Here is a 24,689-nt window from a genome sequence, read left to right as displayed (position 1 = left end):
GAGCAAGAAGGATTTATGCAGTAATAACAAAAGAGCCAACATTTGTATCACTGGAGTTCCAGAAAGAGAAGAGAGAGCGAATGGGACTGGAAATGTATTCAAAGAAGTAATGGCTGATAACTTCCCAAATTTGGCCCAAGATCAGCCCTTCAGTAAGCTGAGCCGACTCCTGTAAAGAACTACTTCACTTCTGATACCAGAGGTGTGGGTTTTCAACACCTTAAGCAGTTCTGAGCATCAGGTGGGTGTCCTACAGTGGAACTCAGTTCTGAGACTGACAACCTAGAGGTAGTGTCAGATCCCATAGGTTAAGGTCTCAGTCCCACAAGACTGCCCCCTCCAACTTCAGATGCCAATCACAAGTCCAGGTCGTTACTTGTGCTCTGGCCAACAGGCTATAAGTTGAGTATTCCTAGCCCTCCCCTCCTCAGGTTTGATTAATTTGAAAAGTGTAGTTCACAGAACTCAGGAAAACAGCTTGCTTACTAGATTACTGGTTTCTTGTAAAAGAATAGAACTCAGGCACATCTAGATGAAAGAGATACATGGGGCAAGGTATGTGGAAAGGTGGCATGGAGCTTCCAGGCTCTCTCTGGACATGCCACCTTCCCAGGACCCCCACAAGTACACCAACCTGGAAACTCTATAACCCTATCCTTTTGGGTTTTTATGGAGGCTTCATACATGGTCATGATTGATTAAATCAGTGGCCATTGGTGAATGAACTCAATCTCTAGCTTCTCTCTCCCCTTCTCTGAGGTTAGGGAGTGGGGCTGAAAGTTCCAGCCCTTTGATCCCATGGTTGATTCCTCTGACAGCCAGCCCCCATACTTAAATGCTTTCTAAAAGTTATCTCATTAGCATAGACTCAGGTGTGATTGAAAGGGATTTGTCTTGAATATCAAAAAACACCGTATTGCTCTTAATCATTTAGGAAATTCCAAGAGTTTTAGGAGCACTATATCAGAAACAGGGATGAAGACCAAATACATATTTCTTATTATAAATTATAAATCATTTATAAATTTCTATATGTAAATTATTTTATATATAAAATCACAGTATCACAACCCCAAACAGTACAAACCCAAAGGAACTGATGCCGAGACATATCATTTAAACTCCTACTTTTTAAAAACCGAATGCAAAGAAAGAAATCTTTGAAGCAGAGTGAAATGATGCATTACTTTTAGGAAAACACCAACTCAAATGATAATCGTTTCTCACTTGAAACCATGGAGACCAGGAGAAAGTGGCAGATTTTTCAAGTACTGAAAGAAAAGTAATGTCAACCATTAATTCTGTTTCCAGCAAACATATCCTTTGGAAATGAAGAGGAAATAACATTCTCAAAGGAAAGCTAAGAGAATTTGCTTCTAGCCAACATACCCTGAAAGCATGACTAAAGAAAATTCTCTAAACAGAAAGGAAATGATAACATAGGATGGCATGGAATTTCAGAATGGAAAGAAGAATATGAGAATGGGTACAACTGGGAGCAAATATCATGAACTATACTTGTGAGTTTCTTGAATCATATTTGGTGGTTGAAACCAAAGTTATAACAATAATGTGGTGATCAGTGTATGTGGAAAAATATTGAGAATGTAGAGAGGGTAAAGGAACCTAAGTGGAATTCAGGTTTCTATACCTCACTTGAAGTAGTAAAAAGTTGATAGTAGACTGTATAAATTACTTACAGGGTGGTACCTAGAGCAACCACTAGGAAGACTATACAAAGTGGTAACTTTATAAACAATCAAGATAGAATCAAAAGCATAAATGTTCATTCAACCTACAAGAAAAGAAACGTAATGAGAAAAAAAGGAAACAAACAGAAAACAAAGTGTAAAAATGGCAGCTTAACCCCTAACATATTAATAATTGCCCTTAATGTAAATTGCCTAAATACACCAATTTAAAGGCAGAGATTGGGGGATAGGTAAAAAGCATGATCCAGTAATTAGATTTTCAAACAAACTCATTTTGAATACAGTGACACAGGTGGGTTTAAAGCAAAAGGATGGAAAACGATAGGCCATACAAATATAATTTTAAAAAAGCAACAGTGATGATATTATTATCAGATAAAATAGACTTCAGGGCAAAGAAGATTACTAGAGAGAAAGAGGGACATAATGTTAAAAGGATCATTCCACCAAGAAGACATAGTGACCTTAAATGTGTGTGCACCACACAACAAAGCCAGTTTGGAAAACATTTTGGAAGTTTTCTTAAAGCATTAAATGCAGAGTATATGACCCAGTAATTTGACTCCTAGAAAATTGAAAACATATCCACACAAAAATTTGTACACAAAAGTTTAAAGCTACATTACTTATAATTAGCCAAAAAATGGGAACAATCCAAATGTCCATCAACTGATAAACAGATAAACAATATGTGGTATATCCATACAGTGGAATATTATTTAGCCATAAAAGGGAATAAAGTAATGATACATGCCACGGCATGGATGAACCTTGAAAACGTTATGCCAGATGAAAGACGCCAGACATAAAAGACCATGTAGCATATGATAAGAAAGTCAGTTAGTGGTTGCTAGGGGCTACAGGGAAGGGGAAACATGGAATGACTCTTAATGGGTATGGAGTTTCTGTTTTGCGTGATGAAGATAGAATTAGGTCACGGAAAAGATTACAAAACTCTTTACAGATACTGAAAACCTCTGATTCATACATTCAAAAAATTATTTTTCAGCTAGCAGTAATTACACTTTGGATAAACCTCATTGGTACTGCCAACTGCACAGAGATTGAGTTGTACATTTTAAAAGGGTAGATTTTATAGTATGTGAATTATATCTCAGTATAACTATTAGAAAAATCAATACATGTAATCTGTCATATCAACAGAATAAAAAATAAGAAATCATATCCTATCATTTATTACAGAAGAGGCATTTGGAAAAAGTCCCAACACACACATATACTAAAAACTCTTCAGCAGGCTAGGAAAAGAGAAGAATATCAACTTGGTAAAGAGTATGTACAAAAAACTAGAAGAGCTAGGCACATAGATTAATGAAACAATAGAAAACCCAGAATTAGAGCCATACAATATGCCAAATTAATATTTGACAAGGAGCAAAAGCAATTCAGTGGAGGAAGAATAGCCTTTTCAACAAATGGTGTTGGAGGAATTGGGGGTACATGGGCAAATAAATGAACCTTGATCTAAACCTCATGCCTATGCAAAAATTAACTCAAAATGGATCATGAACTTAAATATAAAATATAGAACTGTAAAACTTATATAGAAAAGAGCATAAAAGGGGCACCTGGGTGGCTCAGTTGGTTAAGCATCTGCCTTCGGCTCAGGTCATGATCCCAGGGTCCTGGGATTGAGCCCCGCATCAGTCTCCCTGCTCAGTGGGGAGTCCGTTTCTCTCTCTTTCCCTCTGCCCCTCCCCACCACTAGTTCTGTTTCTCTCTCAAGTTAAATAAATAAAATAAAAGAGCATAAAATACTACTTATGTGATATAGGCTAGGTAAAAGAGTTCTTACGCTAGACACTAAAAGCACAGCCCATGTAAGGAAAGATGGATAAATTCAGCTTAAAACCTTTTGTCTGTGAAAGACCCTGTTAAGAGGATAAAAAGACAAGCTAGCCTGGGAGAAAATATTTGCAAACCACATATCCCACAAAGGACTAGTATCTATAATACGTAAAGAACCCTTAATGCTCAATAATAGGAAAGCGGTGCAGTTAGAAAATGGACACATGACATGTTCTTGAAGAGGATACACAGATGGCAAATAAACAGATAAAAAGATGTTTAACATGATTAGCCATTAGAAAATGCAGGTTAAGTCCACAGTGCAATCCCAGTACACGCCTGTCAGAATGACTAAAATAAAAGGAAAAAGCAAAGTTGGTGAAAAGCTCAAGCAGTACCAAATGCTGGTGAGGACGCGGAGAAAGCAGATCCTTCTCACACTGCCGGTGGAAATGTAAAATGGCATAGCTACTCTGCAAACACTTTGACAGTTTCTTTAAAAAACTAAACACAACCACCATGCAACCTGGTAATTGCATTCCTGGGCATTTTTCCCAGAGAAATAAAAACTTATGGTTCACACAGAAACTTGCACACACATTTTCATAGCAGCTTTATTCGTAACGGCCCCAAACTGGAAACAACCCAGATATCCTTCCACAGGTACATGGTCAGACAAACCATGGTACATCCATATCATGGACTGGTACTCAGCAATAAAAAGGACTGAACTAGTGATACATGCAACAGCTTGCATGAATCTTCAGGAAATTATGGTGAGTGAAAAAAAGCCAACCTGAAAGGTTACATCTGTATGATTATGTTATGTAACATTTTAGAAAAGACACGCTTTGGAACCGGAGAATAGATTTGTAGTTGCAGCGATTGAGGGAGGCAGGGCAGGGGGGAAATTGGGGATGATTATTATTAAAAGACAACTTGAGGGCACCTTAAGATGATGGTAGCGTTCGGTCTCTTGTTTGAGGTGGTGCTTACATGAACCTACACAGCTGGTAAAATTGTGTGGAACTTAATGAGCACAGTGAGAATGGGAAATCTAAAGATCAGTGCATTGTATCAACGTCAAAATCCTGGTTTTGATATTGTATTATAATTTTGTAAGATTTTGCCGCTGGAAATTGGGTAAAAGGTAATAGCATCTCTCTTATTTCTTACCACTGTATGTTCATCGACAGTTATCTCAAAATAAAACGTTCAAGTAAAAAAAAAATGGGCACCAGGTGAACACACCTGAAAAAGTAGTTAATTTTGCACGAAGAAGCTTTAAAGCCAGGTAATCTTTTAACTTGGCCTTGAAGGATGAATAGGATTTCCATAGGTATTTGTCTTATTATTACTGAAAAAGAAGAAGAAGCAACTAACACTGCTTCTGACGTTCTCGGGAAGACCTCTCAGTAGGAGGATATGCCTATATGACCTTTGAACTGTGTCAGTGTCCTTCCTTTGAGCCAAAGTGAAAGTCAGGAAAATCTGACACTGTGAAATAGGGGGCAAGAACAGAATGCTTGGATGGGGAAAGATGAGTAAAATTTGGATATTAAGTGCCTAGGATACCAAAAAGCGACATCCAAGGGGCAGAAAGAAAGAGAGGCCTGGCACTCGGGAAAGAGGTGTGCGCTGCAGATACCTATTTCAGCGCATAAAAGTAATAGTCAGAGTCCCCCAAGGGAATGGATATGCCTGCTAGGAGCATGCGCCTGAACAAGAAAGGGGACCAGTGATGGACTGAGAAGAGCTCCAGTGTTTAAAGGATGGAAGCTTCTTAGGAAAAGGTGGGGTTGGAGGTGCAGGAAGGAGGAGATTGGAAAGTTAAAGAAAAGGCAAAGACCGGGTTGATGACAAGTTCCAAGCAAGGGTGAGCTGCCCAGTGCTCTGCTGCGGTACGGTCGGCCAGGGCAAAGCTGGGACAGAAATCACCACAATTTAGCCATCAGGTTCTTATTTTTGTCTCCTGCGTATGTTATACGTTGTTGCAGTGAGTGATGAACCCAAATAGACTGTGGCCAGCTGAGGAGAGGAAGGGAGGTGAAAAAGTGGGGACACGAAGTATAAACATCTCTTTTAAGGAGTTTGTGGCACAGAAGAGGTGAGAGGGAGCTTGACCGAAGCAGGGTCCCGAAGACGTCTTTAAGATGGTGGAGGATGATTTGAGCTTGCTGGCAGGCAGTGGGGGCAGAAGCCAGGGGAGGACATACACATTTTTGGACTCCTCTTCGGAAATTGCCTTCAGAGCCTGAGGCACATTTTCAACAATGGCAAATCTTCATCTTTTGAGAGTGGATTTGATTTTTGGAAACAGCCAAGGCAGTTTAGAGCCAAGAGTAGTAAATCAGGGGGGTGATCGAGCTGGATAACGCAACTTCAAAAAAAAATTAAGTATAATTATAAAGTAGTGAAACTGATTTTCTTGTGAAGCTCATGAATTGGCTTAGAAAGTGGTTAAAGAATTCCAAAACCCTTTTCAGCAGTTGCGGCATGATGTGAGTGAGTGTACGGCCTCCCTTTGTGACTTTGACAGGACACTGATGTGCATGGAAGTCCTGTTATGTGTGTGAAGAAATAGTTCTTGCTACATTATATTTACTGTCAGTGTGCGAAGGTCAAATTTCCCTACAGTCTTTGTGCCCGAGAGGTGACTTAGTGGAATTACGCCAACGTTTGTATATGGGAGAATCGAGAATTTCACATTGTGATTGTTTAAACAGTACTCCTGTGGTCTTACAGATGGAATTAGAATTCCTAGGATAGGAGGGTTCCCACAAGCATAATAATGCTTTAAATGTGTGTTCAATTACCCTTTTCTATAGTCATATTTAATCGTCTCTTTTTGAAATAGAGTTACTTTGAAAATATTAAATCACTAGCACAATCTCGACCATCAGGCAGACCTAAGACCATGCCGGGCACATGGCAGGCACTCACTGAGCGTCCCTCCCCTGTCTTCTCCGTCATGGGGCTTGATACACACCAGAGGACACACCAAAAGAAAGATCCTCCACCATCAGTTTTCCTAGTAGTAGATCATCTTTGTTAATGTTCAGCCCAAAATATCGAGGATAAGGAAAATGAACACATGTAAAAGTTCGAAGTTTTCATTTTGCTTTGTTGTTTAATGTGGCAAGTATACATATACCAATACACATAACTTACTGAATGTTTCTTTTATTCCTTTTAATATGTATTATCATTTAATTATTTTATGCTTTTGTAGATTACCTTGTTTAATTATTGAAGTAATTATCCCTATTTTACAAATGAAGAAACTGGGGCTCAGGCAAGTGTAGTCACTCGCTCAAGGTCACATGGCTGAGAGGGGCTGAGCTGGGAAGCGCAGTCTAGGAAGCTCTTACCCACCATCCTCATATGTCTACACTCTTGATAAACACTAAACAAAAAAGTCAACCCAAAACACCATATCAATCAAGAACACTGCACCCTTTTCCTTCCCTGTATTGAGAAAAAAGAAGTCAGAGCCTTCTTCAAATCCTTACCAGCCAAAAAATGTGATAGCATTGTACATTTAAGTTGATTTGTTTTTTGGGTTTTTTTTTTAAGATTTTATTTATTTATTTGACAGAGAAAGACGCAGCAAGAGAGGGAACACAAGCAGGGGGAATGGGAGAGGGAGAAGCAGGCTTCCGGCTGAGCAGGGAGCCCGATGTGGGGCTCGATCCCAGGACCCTGGGATCATGACCTGAGCCGAAGGCAGACGCTTAACGACTGAGCCACCCAGGCGCCCCTGATTTGTTTTTGAAATAGAAACTTGATATCCATGTTCTGCCATGCCCTCTCTGCCTCCCCATACCTGTGGACACTCACAGCACCCCCAGGAGGGAGTGGTATGGAAGCACCAACTGTAACAGCCTGTCATGGCTTGTTAGTGAGAAAGCATTAGAGAAAGCCATGACAAGTTAGCCATTCTAGGAAACTTTCCACAGCTGTTGCATTAATTAAGACTTTTTTGGTCCCAAATAACAGAAACCACTGGAGCTTGCTTAAGCAGAAAGGGGAATTTGTTTTAAGGATCTTGTGGTGACTCCCAGAATCCAAGGGCAGGGAACCAGGGATTGAATGAAGTAAGGCAGGAAACCCAGAAAGGCTTCTCTCTTCATCTTCGCCTCTGCTGCTTCTACACATCCGCTTCCTGCTTCCCCTCCCTCAGACTAGCCTCTGTTGCTTCCTGCTCCTCAGCGGATGGCTGCTACCTCCCAGTCACCAGTCACCCAGGAGCCCGATTTCCCTCTCCCCCTTCTCTCCTCACACACCTTCCTCCTTCTCCCTTTCTCTGTCCCAATTCCAGATTCTAGGGTGGGGTCAGTTTGTCCTGGTTTGGGTCACATGCTGGTTTGGGAGAGGGAGAGCAGGACAGATAACTGTCTACCACAGCTGTGTTCCCGCCCACATTTATGCATGGTGTCCCTCAGTCTTCTCTCCTGGAGTTTAAAAATTTTAAATGTCCCTGATATCACAGGGGTGAAATACAAGAACATAGGTTTTAGAGACAAATTTGGCTTGAAACATCACTTCACTCTGACACTTACTAGGTATGTATTTTTGGATGAATTACTTAACTCCTCTGAGCCTTACCTTCCTTTACAAGTTAAAAGGAATGTACAGGTACTGACTTTCTCATGAGGTTGTGGCAGAGATGAGGTGTAATCACATGTTTAATACTTAGCACAGGCTCTAGCCTACTTTATGCTTTATAAAATAGTGCCTCTTCTTCCTTTCTGATGAGGATTAAGGCACATGGCCTTACCAAAAAGATGTTTAAAATTTCACACTACCTTCTGCTCTTAAATTCTGTTTTTCCTTACCCAGTTTTCCTGTCGTCTTCTCATCTACCCTTGCCTATTAACATATTCATAATCCAAAGGACTTTGGTTCTAAACCTAGAAAATTCTCTAGGGCCGTATGCCTAGGCCATGGGTGGAGGTCCCAAGGCATTACCTGAAGTGTATTCTACTCTCTCAGGTATGTTGGTGCTTCTGGTAAAGGGACAAGTGGGTGAAAACCATTCATGGCACTTCAATAGCCATAGCCAGCTTTTCAGGGGTTGGAGTTGAAGGGGCACAATTGAAGATTCAGTGCAGTCAGTATTTACTATTGCTACTCTTTGCAAGACCCTGAAGTAGATACTGTTGGATTTGAAAAATATGTAATCGAAACAGTCCTTTCCTTCAAAGACAAGAGTCTGGAAGAAGAGATGACGAGTCTACACAAATCACTAATGGGGGGTGTTTAGCAGAACTGGTTTACTAAGGCCCCATGTTGATGAAGTTAAGTCATCTTAAGTGAGAATGGAAAAGTAGTTTTAAGCCAGATCATGGAGGATATTGAATGCCAAGCAGAGGAGTGTAGTGTCAGCACGGCTGGAAGCCAGTGAAGGTTTTTGAGAAAGCATAATCTGATGCTAAGTATTAGGAACTTCATCCTGGCAGCCAAATGCTAAAGGATCCGAAAGGCAGAAGAGGAGAGAGGAGACTGGAGTCCAGTTAGGGAGAGCTGCTTCAGTAGGAAAAGAGGTTGGGATTATGAATTCAGGACCAGTCCCAGGCATGGTAGGGACTGGGTGGTGGGAACTGGGCTGAGACGGAGGGAGTGTGCTGGAGACCTGGTCCCCAGAAGTGAAGAAAGAGGTGCAGACTGGATGGGGGGGCCCCTCCTGTCCTGTAGATGGGATGGGAGTTGAGAAGTAGCACTGTGCCCTTTCGTTCTGCTGGCAAGGAGCGCTTTCGGGAACTAGAAGTGCTGCCCTTAGAGCTTGACTTGCCCTGCCCCCCTTAAAACCCCGTGTGCTTTTTGGGTTTCTTAATTTTTAAAATTTAATTTGATTAATTAATTTTGTTCGATTTTTGAGAAAGGAAAACAAAATGAATTTCCGGGTCTTATTTTGGAAACTCTGGAGCACACAGTAATTACGAACAGGTTTTTGCTTCAGAATCTAAGTATTTAATATTAAAATCAGCCAGGAAGTTATTACCAGCCTGCTTTTTTTTTTTTTTTAACTGTAGCATCAGCTCTGTGAACAATGAAACAGAATTTTGGCCCAAAATGAATATTTAAAAGACATACAAGACCAGTCTTGACTTCCCCCATTAATGAGAAGAAAGAATTCACACTTTTTTGCTGTTAAAATTTACAAAGTTCTACTGGTGTTAGCTAAAGTAGTAAGAGAATCCCTGATCATCCTAAAATAGAGCTGAAATTTATTTTGGCATTTTTGTCTGGTATATTCATGTTGTATTTTCAGAAATGCTTGTATGTATCTCTTAAATAAGTCTCTCACCTCACTAACCCGAGACTCTAGTAAATGTTCTCAGTATTTTACCAAACTGTGCAAGGTCTATTAAGGCCCATTCATGGTGCTTTAATCTTCCTCTTAATAAAAAACAATCATTTGGGGAATACATTTTCTAGGCAGCTCTCCTGCCTCCCAGGGAAAATATTTTGAGGCCTCCCAGGGACCACTGGATTCAAAGACTTGACAGGGAAGGCCCTAGAATCCTTGAAGAGCTAGGCCTTTGAAAGATTCATTGTTGTGGAATCTCCCTTTGAAAGAGGCCACTTTATCTTGCTCCTAAACATCTATAGGACAGACATAGCACTTTTTGAAAAGAAATTCTGGCTAATGTAGAAGAACAGACCTACGTAGGTAATCTGGTATGGGTAGTGTGTAATTTGAAGACTGATAGTTCCATGTTTATGGTTGCCATAACAATCATACAGTTGTGCAAAAAATGTGTATCGCTTTTATAGAAGGGAGCTGGCACCATTGTAATGATTCTTCTCATATCAGAACAACTGTTTTCAGATCTGAAAAATAGGGGTGGCTTAACCCTTCCCCAGTTAGCTCAGCATGTTCCCTGAGAAGGCTCTTTGGAGCTCCAGGGCTGTTGAAATGTATTCACCACTTACATTTGCATTTTAGCCTGATAAATGGATTGAGAATTAAGGATGATGATCCTTTCAACAGCAGGTTCTGAATTCCTAGCTTGGGAATTCAAAGGATGAGGAAAAAAATACTGTTCCTCAAATAGAAATCTAGGAGAGATGTCTAGACACAGTTAATTCCTTGACTTTGTGACTATTCTTAATTCTGTCCACTAGAATTTAAATCCGTTAAACACTGGCCTTTACCCCATTGTGTTTAAGTCTCTGATAAAGTCATATGAAAATCTGGTTACAATTTGTTTTATTTTTACATATTAACTATGTCTCTTCTGGAAATTGCAAAGCAAATTTAAAAGCCTAGTCTATTTGAGTGAAAATATATCTATGCATATTCTTTCTTTGGCTATTTCTTCCTATTTTTATATGCCCTTTACAAAAGAAAGTACTTGGGACATAGCTTTTTCTAACATACTAAGGATAATCTACTTTTTTTTTTTAAGATTTTTTTTTTATTTGAGAGAGAAAGAGCACAAGCAGGGGGAGGGACAGAGGGAGAGGGAGAGGGAGAGGCAGACTCCTCCCTGAGCAGGGAGCCCGCCTGGGGGCTCGATCCCAGGACCCCAGGATCACAACCTGAGCTCCTGAGCCAAGGCAGACACCCCAAGGATAATCTACTTTGAATAAACTTGATTTCAGAACTCCATATGTGAATTTCCAGGTTAAGGGTGAAAAATAGTCAGATTTGGATTTGGTACCTAAAAATGAAGTCATTGTCAACTTAGTCAACATAGAGAAACTTTTCCTGAAAGAAATTTGGGGTATTTATTACTTCAGCCAAAATACTTCTGGGGAGTTTAAATCTTAAGTATGGAACTAAGGGTAACTAGAAAAGATGTCAATTTCCATTGAAATGAAACTTCTCAGTCTACTTCACTTTTTTTAACACTGTCTCTTTTGAATTCCTGTCCCATTAAATCAAAGCTCTGCAGCTCCATGGCCTTATATAAGTTACTTAATCTCTCTGAGCCTCGGTTTCCCCATGCACAAAATGAGAGCAAAAATAATACCCACCATTATTATAATTCTTTTCTCTTAAGAGGTGATTTCTAGGAGGTAGAGAATAAAAGTGTTTTCAGTGAGAGCCAGATTATTGAAGAGCTCTAATACGTTTATACACTCTGAAGATTTTGTACATTGTATAGAACTTTTATGCTTAAATTTTTAACACTCTATATTAGGGCCTTCGAGATTTGATTCCTATGTGGGAGCATTTCCTGGCAGTTTATTGCTACTTCATTTTGTCTGATTTTGAAACTTAATATGTATCAATCAGTATTCCCTGTTTTAACCCCACTCTGATATTTTAAATCTCAATTATAGGAAACTCTACTCGCAGAGGTAAAAGAAGAAAGAGCTGTTCAGAGAGAGAGAGAGCTTTGGATATAGAGACTTTCTGGGCCCAGTGGACTCTGCTGCTCTTGTTGCTCCCTTAGGCATGCAGACCTGCATTCTGAACCCCTGCAGGCCTAGATTTAAGACTTCTTGGACAGAAAGTAAAAGAACACAGAGGCCAAGCCAACTTTGCTCTACCTACAAACTCTCTTGGTTGAGTTGTGCCCAATTGTTCATTGCCTTCAGGTAAACTAATTTGGTGGATTCTGGGTCCTTGCACAAGCTCTTCCTTTTCTCCTAGTCTTTCTTCCCTGGTGTAACCCACGCCTCACTTCCCTTACTCTTCAGGTCATCTTCAAATTTCATCATCTCATTTGTGACTACCCTGGCTATCCTAATTGTAATCAGCACTTACAACCTGCCCGCCCCTACCCCCCCCCCCCCCCCCCCCCCCACAAGCTCTGTTCTAATTTTTTTTCTTAACTCCGCAGCACTTAATTACAATACTGTTTATGTTCTGTCTCCTCCACCACTAGAATATCAGTGAGTAGGCATCTTTATTCTCAAATGTGTCTCAAACACCTAGAACGGTAGATGCCCAGTAAACATTGAGTGAAGGAATTTTGGCCTTCTTTCTCTTGACCTCTGATACATTTTTTATATTGATGTTCCACTGGTTCTTACAACTTAGATTTGTTATTGACACAAAATAAGTGAAAATTATTATGAAAAAAACTACAGTTATACACAATTATAAATCATTTGGAACAAGAAAGAGATGGGCCTATTTCTTGAGAAAAGTCATGTTTGAAGGGCTGCATGGTGAAAGAGGGAGCCAGCTTTAATTCTTTGGGACTGTAAATAGCTAAATTATGAAGTTTTTCAGAATCAGTTGTCAATTCAGCATATGAAGTTACTTTGTGATAGAGCTCTGTAAATTGAATAGCTGGCCTAAGGAGACAATGAACTCTACTACCCGCCCCTATTCCCAGTATTCAAGATGTGAGTTGATCTGTCTGACTGACTTCAGTTTGGAAACATTTGGGGGATAAAATATGAACTAGGGTGACTTCTAAAGAACTTCCAATTGTGATGATTCTAGTCTCTGAACTGATCTGAAATAATGTCCAAGATTTATTGTTAAGTGAAAAAAGCAAGTTGCAAAAGAATTTGTAGAAGGAAGAGAAGAAAAAAGAATATCAGGGGCACCTGGGTGGCTCACTTGGTTAAGAATCTGCCTTCTGCTCAGGTCATGATCCTGGGGTCCTTGGATGGGGGTTGGCTTCTCCCTCTCCCTCTGCCCCTCCCCCCCGCTTGTGCCCTCTCTCAAATAAATAAAAATCTTCAATTAAAAAAAAGAAAAAATATCAAAAAGAAAAGCTGAAGCACAGGATAAACCAGAATATGATGAAAATAGTTATCTCGGGGCGCCTGGGTGGCTCAGTCCTTAAGTGTCTGCCTTTGGCTTGGGTCATAATCCCAGAGTCCTGGGATCGAGCCCTGCATCAGGCTCCCTGCTCGGTGGGGAGTCTGCTTCTCCCTCTCCCCACTCCCCCTGCTTGTGCTCCCTCTCTCACTGAGTCTCTCTCTGTCAAATAAATAAATAAAATCTTAAAAAAAAAAGAAAATAGTTATCTCTAGGGGATAGGCAGGAACAAGGCAGGAAGGTAGAGCTGGGAGTAAGACTTCTGTGAGTACACTTGAACTTTGAACCATTTTTAAATGTTTTAAATGTTCAACGATAAAGTGAAATCAGATCTAAAAGGAGATAAAGGCAAAATCTCTAAAACTGACATAAAACAAAAACAGGTGGTCCCAATGTTTATCAAATGCATAGCATCACCACATACAGAAAAAAGAATTAATTCAAATAATTTCAGCACTGTACTTTTGAGCACTCTAACTGCATACTCTTAGTGACCATATTCTAAGGATAAAACTCCAAAGAAATCTTAATAGGTTCTTTGTTGCTAGTGGTATTGGGATGATAATTCTGAAACCGTTTAGAATACTGAGGCCACTGGGTGCCAAGGTTCTCACTGGGAGAATGAAGATACAAATATGGAATAGGAGATGAGAAGAACTCTGTAATATTATGTATCAGTTGGTCAATCGGAGTGTCAATATGAACTCATGATTTTTAAGCAGTATTTTAGGTTGAACTACATGAAATTGCCAATTTTTAGGCCACAAGTAGTCAAATATCAACAATTTCAATGATTTAACTCAGTATTTTCTAATTCTGCTCACTAAAAGGGACTAGAAGCCATGATACCCCAGTAATAATGAGCACAGCAATCTAGTGCCCTATATTGGTTTTTTAAATATCATTCATTCCCTGCCAGAAGGAATCAGGGCTCCTTACGGAAGTGGGTGATTATTAGTCTGGGGCAGGTAATGTATAAGGTGAGCCTGAAACATTTCCTATGCCAAAAAGCATAGAAGTGCTCAAAGATTGATTAAGGAAGACACACCACAAGGACACAGGAGATCATTGAAAGAGCTCCCACAGCCTAATTTGGTACAATTTGAGTATGAGAATGAATGCTAATTTTAATAGATTATAATACATTGAATTAAAAAAATCAGTGAATCCGGGGGTGCCTGGGTGGCTCAGTTGGTTAAGCGTTTGACTCTTTGTTTTGGTTCAGATCATGATCTCAGGGTTGTGAGATCGAAGCAGGCACTGGGCTCCGTGCTGGGCATGGAGCCTGCTTAAGACTCTCTCTCTCCCTCTCCTTTTGCTCGCCCCACCCCCCACCCCACTCTCTCCCGCTCTTTAAAAAAAAAAAAAAAAAAAAATCAGTGAATCTGTAATGATATTCAAAATAAAACAAACATTTTAAAACAAACAGTTTAAAACAAACAAACAGGAAAAGCTCTTGACAGAAGAGAGCCCACTAGTAAATGTATTTATTATAGGAACTGAAAAGCACCATTTTATAATTTGCAGAGTTATATCAATTCAGGCAAAAACCACCAGTGGATGCTAAAGTCATTGCTTGAAGGTTTCTTTGAGAACAAGATATTCACATTATCTAAAAGTCTTATTCCACAGATTATTCGTTAAATACAGAGAGTAAAATGTAACCTTAAGATAGAAAAACTGGCTATTAGCACCTTACCCAGGTAATCAAATCCCATAGCCTGACAGTTTGTGCCTTCTGAAGGAATGCAGTGTGAGTTCACACTATCACCTGTGAAGTATTCAACCTAGAATGTTCACTCTGAATCTAGTCGAGACTTAAAACTTAACTTTCCATTTGGGAAATTCAGAGAAGATTAATTTTGCCACATTTGATTTCCTCCTGTCCCTTCCTTTCTTCTGCCTTCCATGAGGAAACAATCTAATAAATCCAGAACATAAGACATACTACAAGACATCTGGCCTGGACTCTTCAAAAAGCAATGTTATATTTAAAAGAAAAAAGGATGGATTGTTTTACATTAAACAGACTAAAGAGACATAACTACCAAATACTATGTGTAAACCTTGATTAGATCCTAGATCAGGAGGAAAACAGAGCTAAAGAAACTTTTGAGGGACAGTTGAAGACATTTAAATATGATCTGTAAGTTGGATGTAGGGAATTATTAGTCTCCTTGTCTATGGTAACAGCGCTGTGGTTCTGTAGAAGAATGGCCTTATTCTTAGAAAATGCATGCTAAAGTATGGAGGGGTGAAATATCATCTCTGCAACATAAGTTTAAACAGTTCAGATGTAAAAAAAAAAATCTAGCTATATGAAAGGGAAGGGTTAGAGAGAGGAGAAAGATAAAGCGAATATGGGCAAAGTGTTGACATTTGATGAATCTTGATGAGAAGTATATGGATGTTCATCCTAAATGTTCTACAATGTTCTTTCAACTTTCCTAAAAGTTTAACATTTTTCAAAATGAAAATTGAGGGGAAGAAAGTTAATTTTAGCACATTCTTTGAGTTGAAACCATGGCTTTCCTGGCCAATGCCATAGGCCCTGGCTCCCATAGTTCTGGCCAGCCTTGTCCCATGGCCTCCACTCCTGAATGTTGTTTGTTGAAGTACAAAAAGTGGCAAAGATTGATGGGAGGTTCAGTGAGTGAGTGAATGTAACAGGGAAGACCATTTCAGTTGGTTCTAATTCAGTCTCATCCTATCTGTGTCCTTTAGAAAGTAACCCAACAACTATGTTCACTTGGTCTAGAATTTTGCTGACGCTTGAGGTTGATCTTGTGTGGGCCCTATATTAAAAACCCAGGGTCACGTAAAAAAGAGCCTGCCCAGGGCAGTGCTCTGTTTCTTCAGCTCACTCTATGGCCTCAGATGTGTCACTTCATCACTTGCGGGGGAGAGAGGGACAGATGGACCAAGGTCTCTTTCTGCTTTAAATAGACCTTACTTAGTCTTTTTCTGTTCTGAAAAATCTGGGATTTGTGTCAGACTTTGTAGCATCTGTTGTGGCGGGAGGGCTGAGTGAAAGAGTATTAACATTTCCACAGCTGCTATCAGAAAAAAATAAAAGGTCCAGCTCTGCTACACCATGGGGGTCGGCCCTCAGTTTGGACAATGCTCCCAGCTCCCTTTGCCTGAGAAAATTCAAATAGAGATAGAAGCTCAGACAAATTCAGCATCTGACTCGACTGGACTGTCCAGCACCCATCTGGCTGGACTCTCTACATGGTAGCCCATGGATGAGCGCCCCGGCTATTTAGTTGTTTTTCCTGCTGTGGTTTACCTAACATTTTCTGGTTTCTTTTTTTTTAAGATTTTATTTATTTATTTGACAGAAAGAGACACAGCGAGAGAGGAAACACAAGCAGGGGGAGTGGGAGAGGGAGAAGCAGGCTTCCCGCTGAGCAGGTAGCCTGATGGCGGGGCTCGATCCCAGGACCCTGGGATCATGACCTGAGCCGAAGGCAGATGCTTAACCAACTGAGCCACCCAGGCGCCCCCATTTTCTGGTTTCTGTATAAACTCCAATACCATCTCATCAAAGAAAGTGTTTGTGTGAAAATTGTATTCTTTTTACCTCTTAAGGTTATTTCTTAAATTGTTTCCGTTCCTTTTCACCCATTCACCATCACTGACCCAGATCCTTCGCAGCAGAATTGCTTGCTATCAAGGAGACAAACTGAGAGTCATGGACAGAGGAGAGGAGCGCCTTTATAAATTTTGTTAGTCTGGAGATGGTCCCTCAACCACAGTTTGTAAAACACTGTTTTATGAGAAAAGAAGATGGGATGAAGACAGAAAAGGACACCCTTGGAAACAATAACACTGTGGTATGACCACAGGCTTGCACGCCAGGAGGTCATGAGTTCTAATCCTAAATGTATTTCCCAAGACGCAGCGGCAAAGTTGAATGGAAAAGTGCTAACGAGAGCCCTTTGGTCATTTGCTCATGCACTTATCCATCAGCTGTTCCTTCCGTGTGTGCCTTCCGCGTGCTGGAGGAGACACAAAGCCAGACCTTGAGGAGCACCCGGCCCTGTCACAGTAAGAACACATATCCCTAAATCCCCGCCAGCATGCTGGTGACAATGACCAGCACCACTGGAGAGGGGCAGGCTGCAGCCATGGGCGGGACAGTGGACGAGAAGCGCTCTCCACTCGGTGGAACCACAGAAGGTTCCCTGGAAAAAAGATGGCTTCGTGTAGCCAGTCTTTTAAAAGCTAGGTCGGTCTTAGACATTGGAGATTGGCTGAGTGAACGTCCACATGTCAGGAACAGCACAGTGTTTCAGACACCAGAGGGTACAGAGGGAAGTTTGGCACAAAAGGTACGTGTTGGGACTGTGCAGACTAGCTGGAAAAATCCAGGTTGGGGCCATATCATGAAAGGCTTTGAATTCTAAGCTGCATTTCTCTTTTACTCACTAAGGAGTGGATAAAGGTTTTTGACCAGATTAATCTGGCAGCACCTATGACCTTAGGGAGAGCAATTTCTTTTTTCTTTTTTTTTAAGTAGGCTCCACGCCCAGCATGGAGCCCAGCGCAGGGCTTGAACTCTGGACCTCGAGATTAAGACCTGCGGTAAGATCAGGAGTCCGAAGTGTAACCGACTGAGCCACCCAGGCGGCCCATAGGGAGAGCAGTTTCTGTGAGGGGTAGGGGCCGTGGCCAAACTCCAGAGAGGTGACTGTAGTGACAAAGTGGTGAGGCAGTGTTGCCATGGAGACTAGCCAGCCACCTCCAGCTGCAAGGAGGTGGAGGCGCTGGTGCCTTGAGGAAGGAGAGGACGCAGGGTCAGAGGAAGGGTGACAGAGGAACAGAAATTCTTTCTATGGTTTTATTCCCTGGGATTCTTGGCAAGATCTCAAGGGATTAGAGAAAGCTTTTAGTTACTTTTCCTGTCTTCTTTTCCGGGACCAATGGCTTTGAGGAGGACAATCTTAGAAGTTTTCTGTCACTTTAAAAAGTTCTACTAAGCCCTTCAGTCACGTGCCGTCAGAAAGTTTGGTTACATAAGGTCGCACTGAGTCGGAGTTCTGCAGCCTCCCGGCCTGGAGTCTCATTCTTTCCCCTCCCCCACCTGGCACTTGATTTCCTGTGGGTCAGGGTTGGCTTCTTTCTAACCATTGTTGCGGAACTCTTTAAATATTTGGTCTCACAGGTTCTAAAAGCTGGCAGGCCAGGCTGCTCCCTGCAGGTTGTGAGACCAGAGCCTTCCAGAAAAGGAGCCAGTAAAATCCCTAGCATGTTAACAGAGTGTAACAGCTGCACAGAGCGCCACCCCCGTGGGGCTGGGCTCCCAAGTGCTGAGGCCGGCAGCTCCCGGCCGCTGTGGCCCACAACCAGAAGGAGCCCTCATGCACCACATCGTGGCCGGTTCGTAATTGTGGTGATGACAACAGATTAAATCACTGGCTCTCAGCGCTGAGGACTGGGGTTTGTCAGGGTCACTCACTGTTCCCTTGCTTCTCCCAATTTTCCACAGCGAGCGAGCAAGTTTGGAGGGCACTGCTACAGTACAAATATTTGTTGGGAGTTCTCCAAGTTTTACTCTGTCTAGAAGTTAGTTCTTTTAGTAGCCCATACAGAAGGTCTTCTTTTCTTCCAGCATCCCCTTCAACGTGATTCTGAAATGTTGTAACTCCTTAATCTATGCACATACTTACATCCTGCTTTAAGAAAAAAAAAAAGTATTTAAGGTACCTAGCAGGTATACATATAATGCAGTTAATTTTTTAAAATTAGGATATAAGGGAAAAGGAAAAATAAGTGGGATAATTAGTCACAGCCAGGATAAAGGTGAGTGCACAGAGTTCAAACGACAAATAAGATCCTTTTGAGGCAAGTCACAATAGTTTACTGAGTTCCTAGAAGCCAAAGCAAAGAGGGAAGCTTAAAAGATACAAACAAACCATTAACTCAGGAGGGTAGGAGTGGGTCCTTGCCCTTTATAAACTTCCCCCCAGAAGCACTCATCAAAGGGGCCCCGAGTGAGTGGTTGGAACAAAACCCTTATCAGCTTCTCTGCAGTGGACAGCATAGCCATTCTCTTGACTTCTTGCCATGATCCTTGAGGTAGACTTGGTGGCAAGGCTCCATCTGGGATAAGGACTCCACTGGAGGCCTGTGCAGGGTCCAGTTCATCACTTCCCAAAGGGTGGTCTCCTGAGGAACCTGTTGCATCTGGGAGATCCTCTGCCACGAGAAAGAAAAAAAAAAAAAGCCCAGATCAAATAGATATGTCAAGAATTGCAAAGCAGCAGCTCATTGAAGGCTCTTAGAAGTCCCTTATGGCCCAGCATCTCCCAAACTGATTTAATCATCAGACCTTTAAAACAAAAAACAAAAACAAAAAACTTGGTGCACTGGGGATCATTGATCTAAAACAGGGGTCAGCAAACTTTCTGTTAAGGGCCAGACAGGTAATATTAAGTAGACAGTCTGTGTCATGAGTACTCAGCTCTGCCATTGTAGCCAAAAAGCATGGCTATATTCATTTATGGACACTGAGATTTGAATTTCATATAATTTTCCCATGTCATGAAATAATATTCTTCTTTTGTTTTTTTCCCAACCATTTAGAAATGTAAAAACCATTCTTATCCCACAGGTCATTCAAAAACAGGTGGCAGGCCCTTTTTGGTCAGTAGCTATAGTTTGCTGTCCCATGATCAAGGATAATGTTTGGATGGTAGATCTTTCCAGCAAGCCTTCATGATTACTGTTCCTCAGAGTTGTTTTAATTTAGACTTTTATGTTTCTGGTTTCAGAGCAAATCAAAAAAAAAAAAAGTAGTAGAGATTTGGGTTGAGTGTTCAGGCTAGTCTAAGATTTTTCTCAGAAACAGTGGGTCCTCTTAAAGAAATTTACAACTTAAAACTGAAGCCCTGAAGTTTTAGTCTGTCATGTATGTCTGCACTAATTGGACACTGTAATGCTTTAGTGGGCATCATTCATTCATTGAAATAAAAGTCAAAGCACCCAGAGACATTTAATGTTAAGAAAACATAACTTCCTTTTCAGCAATCTAAGTACACCAGTCAACTGTGGCCCCTACCAAGCTAATCAGTGTTCTTTTTGATTTTTGACTAAAGGGACATTCTTTCAGCTTCTTATGATGTCACTAAGAAAGGAGGATCAAAACATTCCCCCCCTCCAAGTCTGACATTTTATTTTCAGTTCAACAAGTATTTATTGAGCACTCAGTGAATATATAAAGCATTTTGCCAGCTTTTATGGAGGCTACAAAAAGAAACAAGCAGTCAGTTCCTTCCTTACCTTGTGAATCAAGTTCAAGATCCTCACCAATTCAGAGCCCATTACATTGGTGTCAGGATTAATTTCACTTCCCTGTCTCTTACTGTCAGCCTGGGTGCATTCATTCAGCGAACACTTGGGAGTTGCAGCCTCTGTTCATATCACTGCAACACAGCCTTCAGGGAGCTTACTTCCCAGGGAACATCTGGTGTTTCTCTTTTCATCTGGCACTGTGCCATATTTACATCTTCTTTTAGATGGTAGAACAGAAATTATTTCTTTATATCCCGAGACCTCCACATTTATGTTCCCCCCCCCCCCGTCAGCACCTCTTCTTCAGTTATTTAGTGAGAAGATTGGATGGCCCGAGAAGCCACTCTTCCTAGGACTGCACTCTAAATGCTCTTGTGTCCTCCACCTGAGTTGCACCCAACTTTCCTCGCCCTCTTCTCTTTGTATACTAGTGAGTTTATAGTTTTATGTGACTCATCATTTTAAAGCTATTGACTGTATTCTGCAGTACAAGTCTACAAAGTTGCTAAACGTCTTTATAAGCAATATTATGTATGTGATGGACAATTATTTTTTGTTTGAGGGAGATTATCTGCAGTGCTAATTTTTTTCCACTTATGAAAGTAATAGTTATAGTGAAAATTTTGAATAATATGGAAAAACATAGAGGGAAATTTTAGTAATTGTGGCACCTATTCATCAACTCTGTTAACAATGAATGCATCTCTTTTACTTTCCTGGATTCAAAAATCATATCTGAAATTGTTTATTTTTAGCAGCACCTGGGTGGCTCAGTTGGTTAAGTGTCCAACTCCCGGTTTTGGCTCAGGTCATGATCTTGGGGTTATGAGATCAAGCCGCATGTCAGGCTCCATACTCAGTGTAGAGTTGGCTTGGGATTCTCTCCCTTTCCCTTTCCTTCTCCCTCCCCCTGTACCCCTCAGCCTTTCTGCCCCTCTCCCTGCTTGCACGTTCTCTCTCTCTCTCAAATAAAATCTTTTTTAAAATTTTAATTTTTAAGTTAATGAACAGTGAAGCTGACCTTGTACAGTTATATTAATTTTAAGACATGTATAGATTCATGTAACCACCATGATAGTCAAGATACAAGAAAGCTCTGTTCTCCCACAACAGGCACCCTCAGCCCCTGGCAACCACTGATCTGCTGTCATAGAATTTTGTCTTTTTGAGACTGTTGTAGAAATGGAATTATACATTATATAAGCTCATGAGAATGGTGTTTTTAACTTAGCATAGAAACTTTGAGATTTCAAGTTGTTAACATGTAGGAGCAATTAGTTCCTTTTTGTTGCTAATTAGTATTCCCTTGTATAGATATACCACAGTTTGGTTATCTGTATATTCTTTTACCATTTAAGAGTCTGTCTGTCTCTCTTTTTAACATTTTGACATTTCTCAAATCCTGAAATACATTAAAATCAATGTATATATTTACTGTGATAGGGGTTTTTGTTTCCCTAAAAAGCTATTGTTGAATTGATGGGGCATCTTAGAATGGGTACTGTCCTAAGATCAAGCTATTGCAGGGGTGAGCTGATTGCCGTGAGGGGTCAGAGTGGGCTGCTGAGGGTTATTAGGAGTAAGGGGACTGAGGAGGGAAGGCCCCAAGAGCTTTGCAAACCAGCACCAGAGCCAGCTTGGCAGCTTCTGAGGGCTTTGGGGACACTTTAAGCAGAGGAGCGACCCAAGGAAAGAAGTTTGTACAAACCAAACCAGTCTAATCGTGGTGGGTACCAGGATTCTTCCCACCGTGAGTGCTGATGCATCCGGAGAAGACCAGGGCATGGCAGCGGTGGTACTGCTGGTACTGAGGACATGGAGGAAGAACTTGGGAAGAGTCCAGAGGCAGCAGAGGGCACCAGCTAGAGAGCCTGTGTGGGGGAGGGCAGGTGCCTCCTGCCAAGCACCCCAAGCCCCAGGCCAGTGCCTGGGGAGGGAAGGCAGGGGGTGTGAAGAACTGTGGACAGACTGCCCAAACCGCAGGTGTTTATGTGGCTGGATTGGTGGCTGGGTAGGGCGTGTTATTTGGGAAGCTCTAAAGCAAAACGAGAAGGGCTCCGCACTTGAGATATGCGTAGGGGTAGCATGTGAAGATAAGAGGAGAGAGGACATACTGATTCTGTGAACTTGGGTGAAATATACAATTATTCCATGGAAACAACCTGATTAGGTACGTTTCCAAGTATAGTTGTATTATGGCTAACTGTGTGGCCCAGAGTTTTTTTTGGTAAAACTTATTCTTGGGTCCTCTCCCCTTTGTCCCAACGAGTCAGATGACTTATTCTTTGGCAAACCCCCACTTTGGCGAGATAGGAGAAGGAGCAGTAAGTCATCCTCACATACATCCTTGAAGGACAGGTTCCCATTAGCCACTGAGGAAGGGGGAGGCAAAAGCAAGAGCTGACCTTCGGAGAGTAATTTACCAAAGGCACTTGCTCCTCATGTCAGAAAACTTCCTGGGAAACCTCCCCCCCTCGTCTGGAAGCCACCTCACTCTACCCACTCACACTTCTTGCTCAGGCTCAAGGAGAAGTAGGTGCCAGTTCACAGAAAGAGGAAGACCCTCAGAGATACTATGGAGTCTTGGTAGCTTCCCACATTTGTCTCTCCCATCTCACTGTTGACGAAAGATCCCCTTCTCAGAGAGCTATGACAGAAGTCACTCTTCCCTTTCCTACCATTTGCACATTTGCAAAGTAACCGTTCTTTAAAACTCTAGTACAGTGGGGTAAAGGCTCTGGTATTTGTGGCATTGCTAATCATGTCTTCAATCTTTCCTAGGAAAGACTGTATCTTCACCATTGACCCATCAACTGCCCGCGACCTCGATGATGCCCTCTCCTGCAAGCCACTTGCTGATGGTAGGATGGAAATTTCTATACTTTTCTGGGTAGCAGGCCATCTGCATGCCTTTCTGGTCAGCCTGGCTGCCATGTATTCCCCAGGCGATATAATGTGCAGCGCTGGGTTTGCTTTGTTCCTGAGACTTCACATTATGGGACTTAAAGATTGTGTTCCTGTGGTGACTCTGACGAGGGTGAGAACAAGAAAGGTCCTCTCCCCGGGACATTTCCGGCCCTCCGCGGATGCAGCAGGGAGGGCAGAAGGACTACTTCCTTGGCTCCTTAGGAAGTTGCAGTTTGGGTGCAGTGTGTTCAAGAAGAAAGCCCTTAAGCTCTGCTTAGGAGAAGCACTGGGTTCTTTACCTGCAGTTACCAACAGATTGGGATGATTTGGAGGTACTCTCCAAAGGCATACTCAGCAGTGGGTAGTAGGAGCACCTTCCCTACCGAATGCCCTCCAGACCTGCACTGGAGAAGCCTGCCCTACTCCCAGCAGGTCTTCATCTGTCTGGCAGATTACAAAAGGCAGCTGGTGGGGGCTCTTTAAACATTCTTTTGGGATGGAACTAAGCAGGAAAGAGTATGGGATTTGAGAACTACGGTGGGGTGAGGGGGAAGGAAAGTGTGTGGGGTGTGAGAAGTGCAAACCCTATCAGTCCCCGTTCTAATGCCCCTCCCATGTGCTGCTTCTAGTCTAGTGATTTCTTGTCCCTCTCTAGGATGGCGTCTAGGTGACTGTCTTGGCTTTAGTCATTCTTGGATATGGCTTCAGCACTGTCATGGGTTTTGATGGCTTGCTGATGATGGGTATCCACCCTTGAGGTTTCAGTCTGCGGCAAAGTCTTTTAAAATATTGCAGAGGTGTCTATTGACGTAAAACTCCACATAGGTTCCGTGTGTGATCTCTTCTCTACTGTAGTAGGCAGTGAAGATTAGGAGATAGGAGGCTGAGAGACAGAAAACATCATTGCCTAAAAATGCTTTTACCTTCTTTTAGTGGGAGTCCTCCTTGAAACTGTAGGCAAGGTTGCTCAGTAATCTCAACTAAAAAAAATTGAAAGAAGCATAAAACATAAAGAGAGAAAAGTTCCCCTAGAAATTTTGGAGCAATTACAGATTTTTAAAATCTAGAATGTGAGCAGCCTACTTAAAAAAGCAAATACTGGGTTGGGTTCTTATCTTCTGAGCAACATTTGCTAAGTGCAAAGGCTTGAGCATGTCGCTCTATGTGAGCTCCAGCATGAAAAGTGCTCCCAGGCAGGAAGCCTGGTAACAATGAACCTCACTTCCTGTATT

The 24,689-nt window shown here is 41.6% G+C and overlaps 1 protein-coding gene across 8 annotated transcripts in view; it reads left to right on the top strand.

Moving 5' to 3' along the window:
• DIS3L2 (DIS3 like 3'-5' exoribonuclease 2) overlaps nucleotides 1–24,689 on the top strand; it is a 346,332-nt gene that overhangs the window by 188,831 nt on the left and 132,812 nt on the right. For all 8 annotated transcript variants that reach the window (XM_073877261.1, XM_025889524.2, XM_025889509.2 and 5 more), the window contains exon 10: nucleotides 23,332–23,411. In XM_073877261.1, coding sequence (XP_073733362.1) covers nucleotides 23,332–23,411 — 80 coding nt within the window. The remainder of the gene's footprint in view (nucleotides 1–23,331; nucleotides 23,412–24,689) is intronic.

Source organism: Callorhinus ursinus, unplaced genomic scaffold (assembly GCF_003265705.2).
Source record: "Callorhinus ursinus isolate GAN/ISIS: 27379988/994484 unplaced genomic scaffold, GSC_fseal_2.0 scaffold2, whole genome shotgun sequence".
Classification (NCBI taxonomy): Eukaryota; Metazoa; Chordata; class Mammalia; order Carnivora; family Otariidae; genus Callorhinus; species Callorhinus ursinus.
This window is presented reverse-complemented; position numbering and strand designations above follow the sequence as displayed.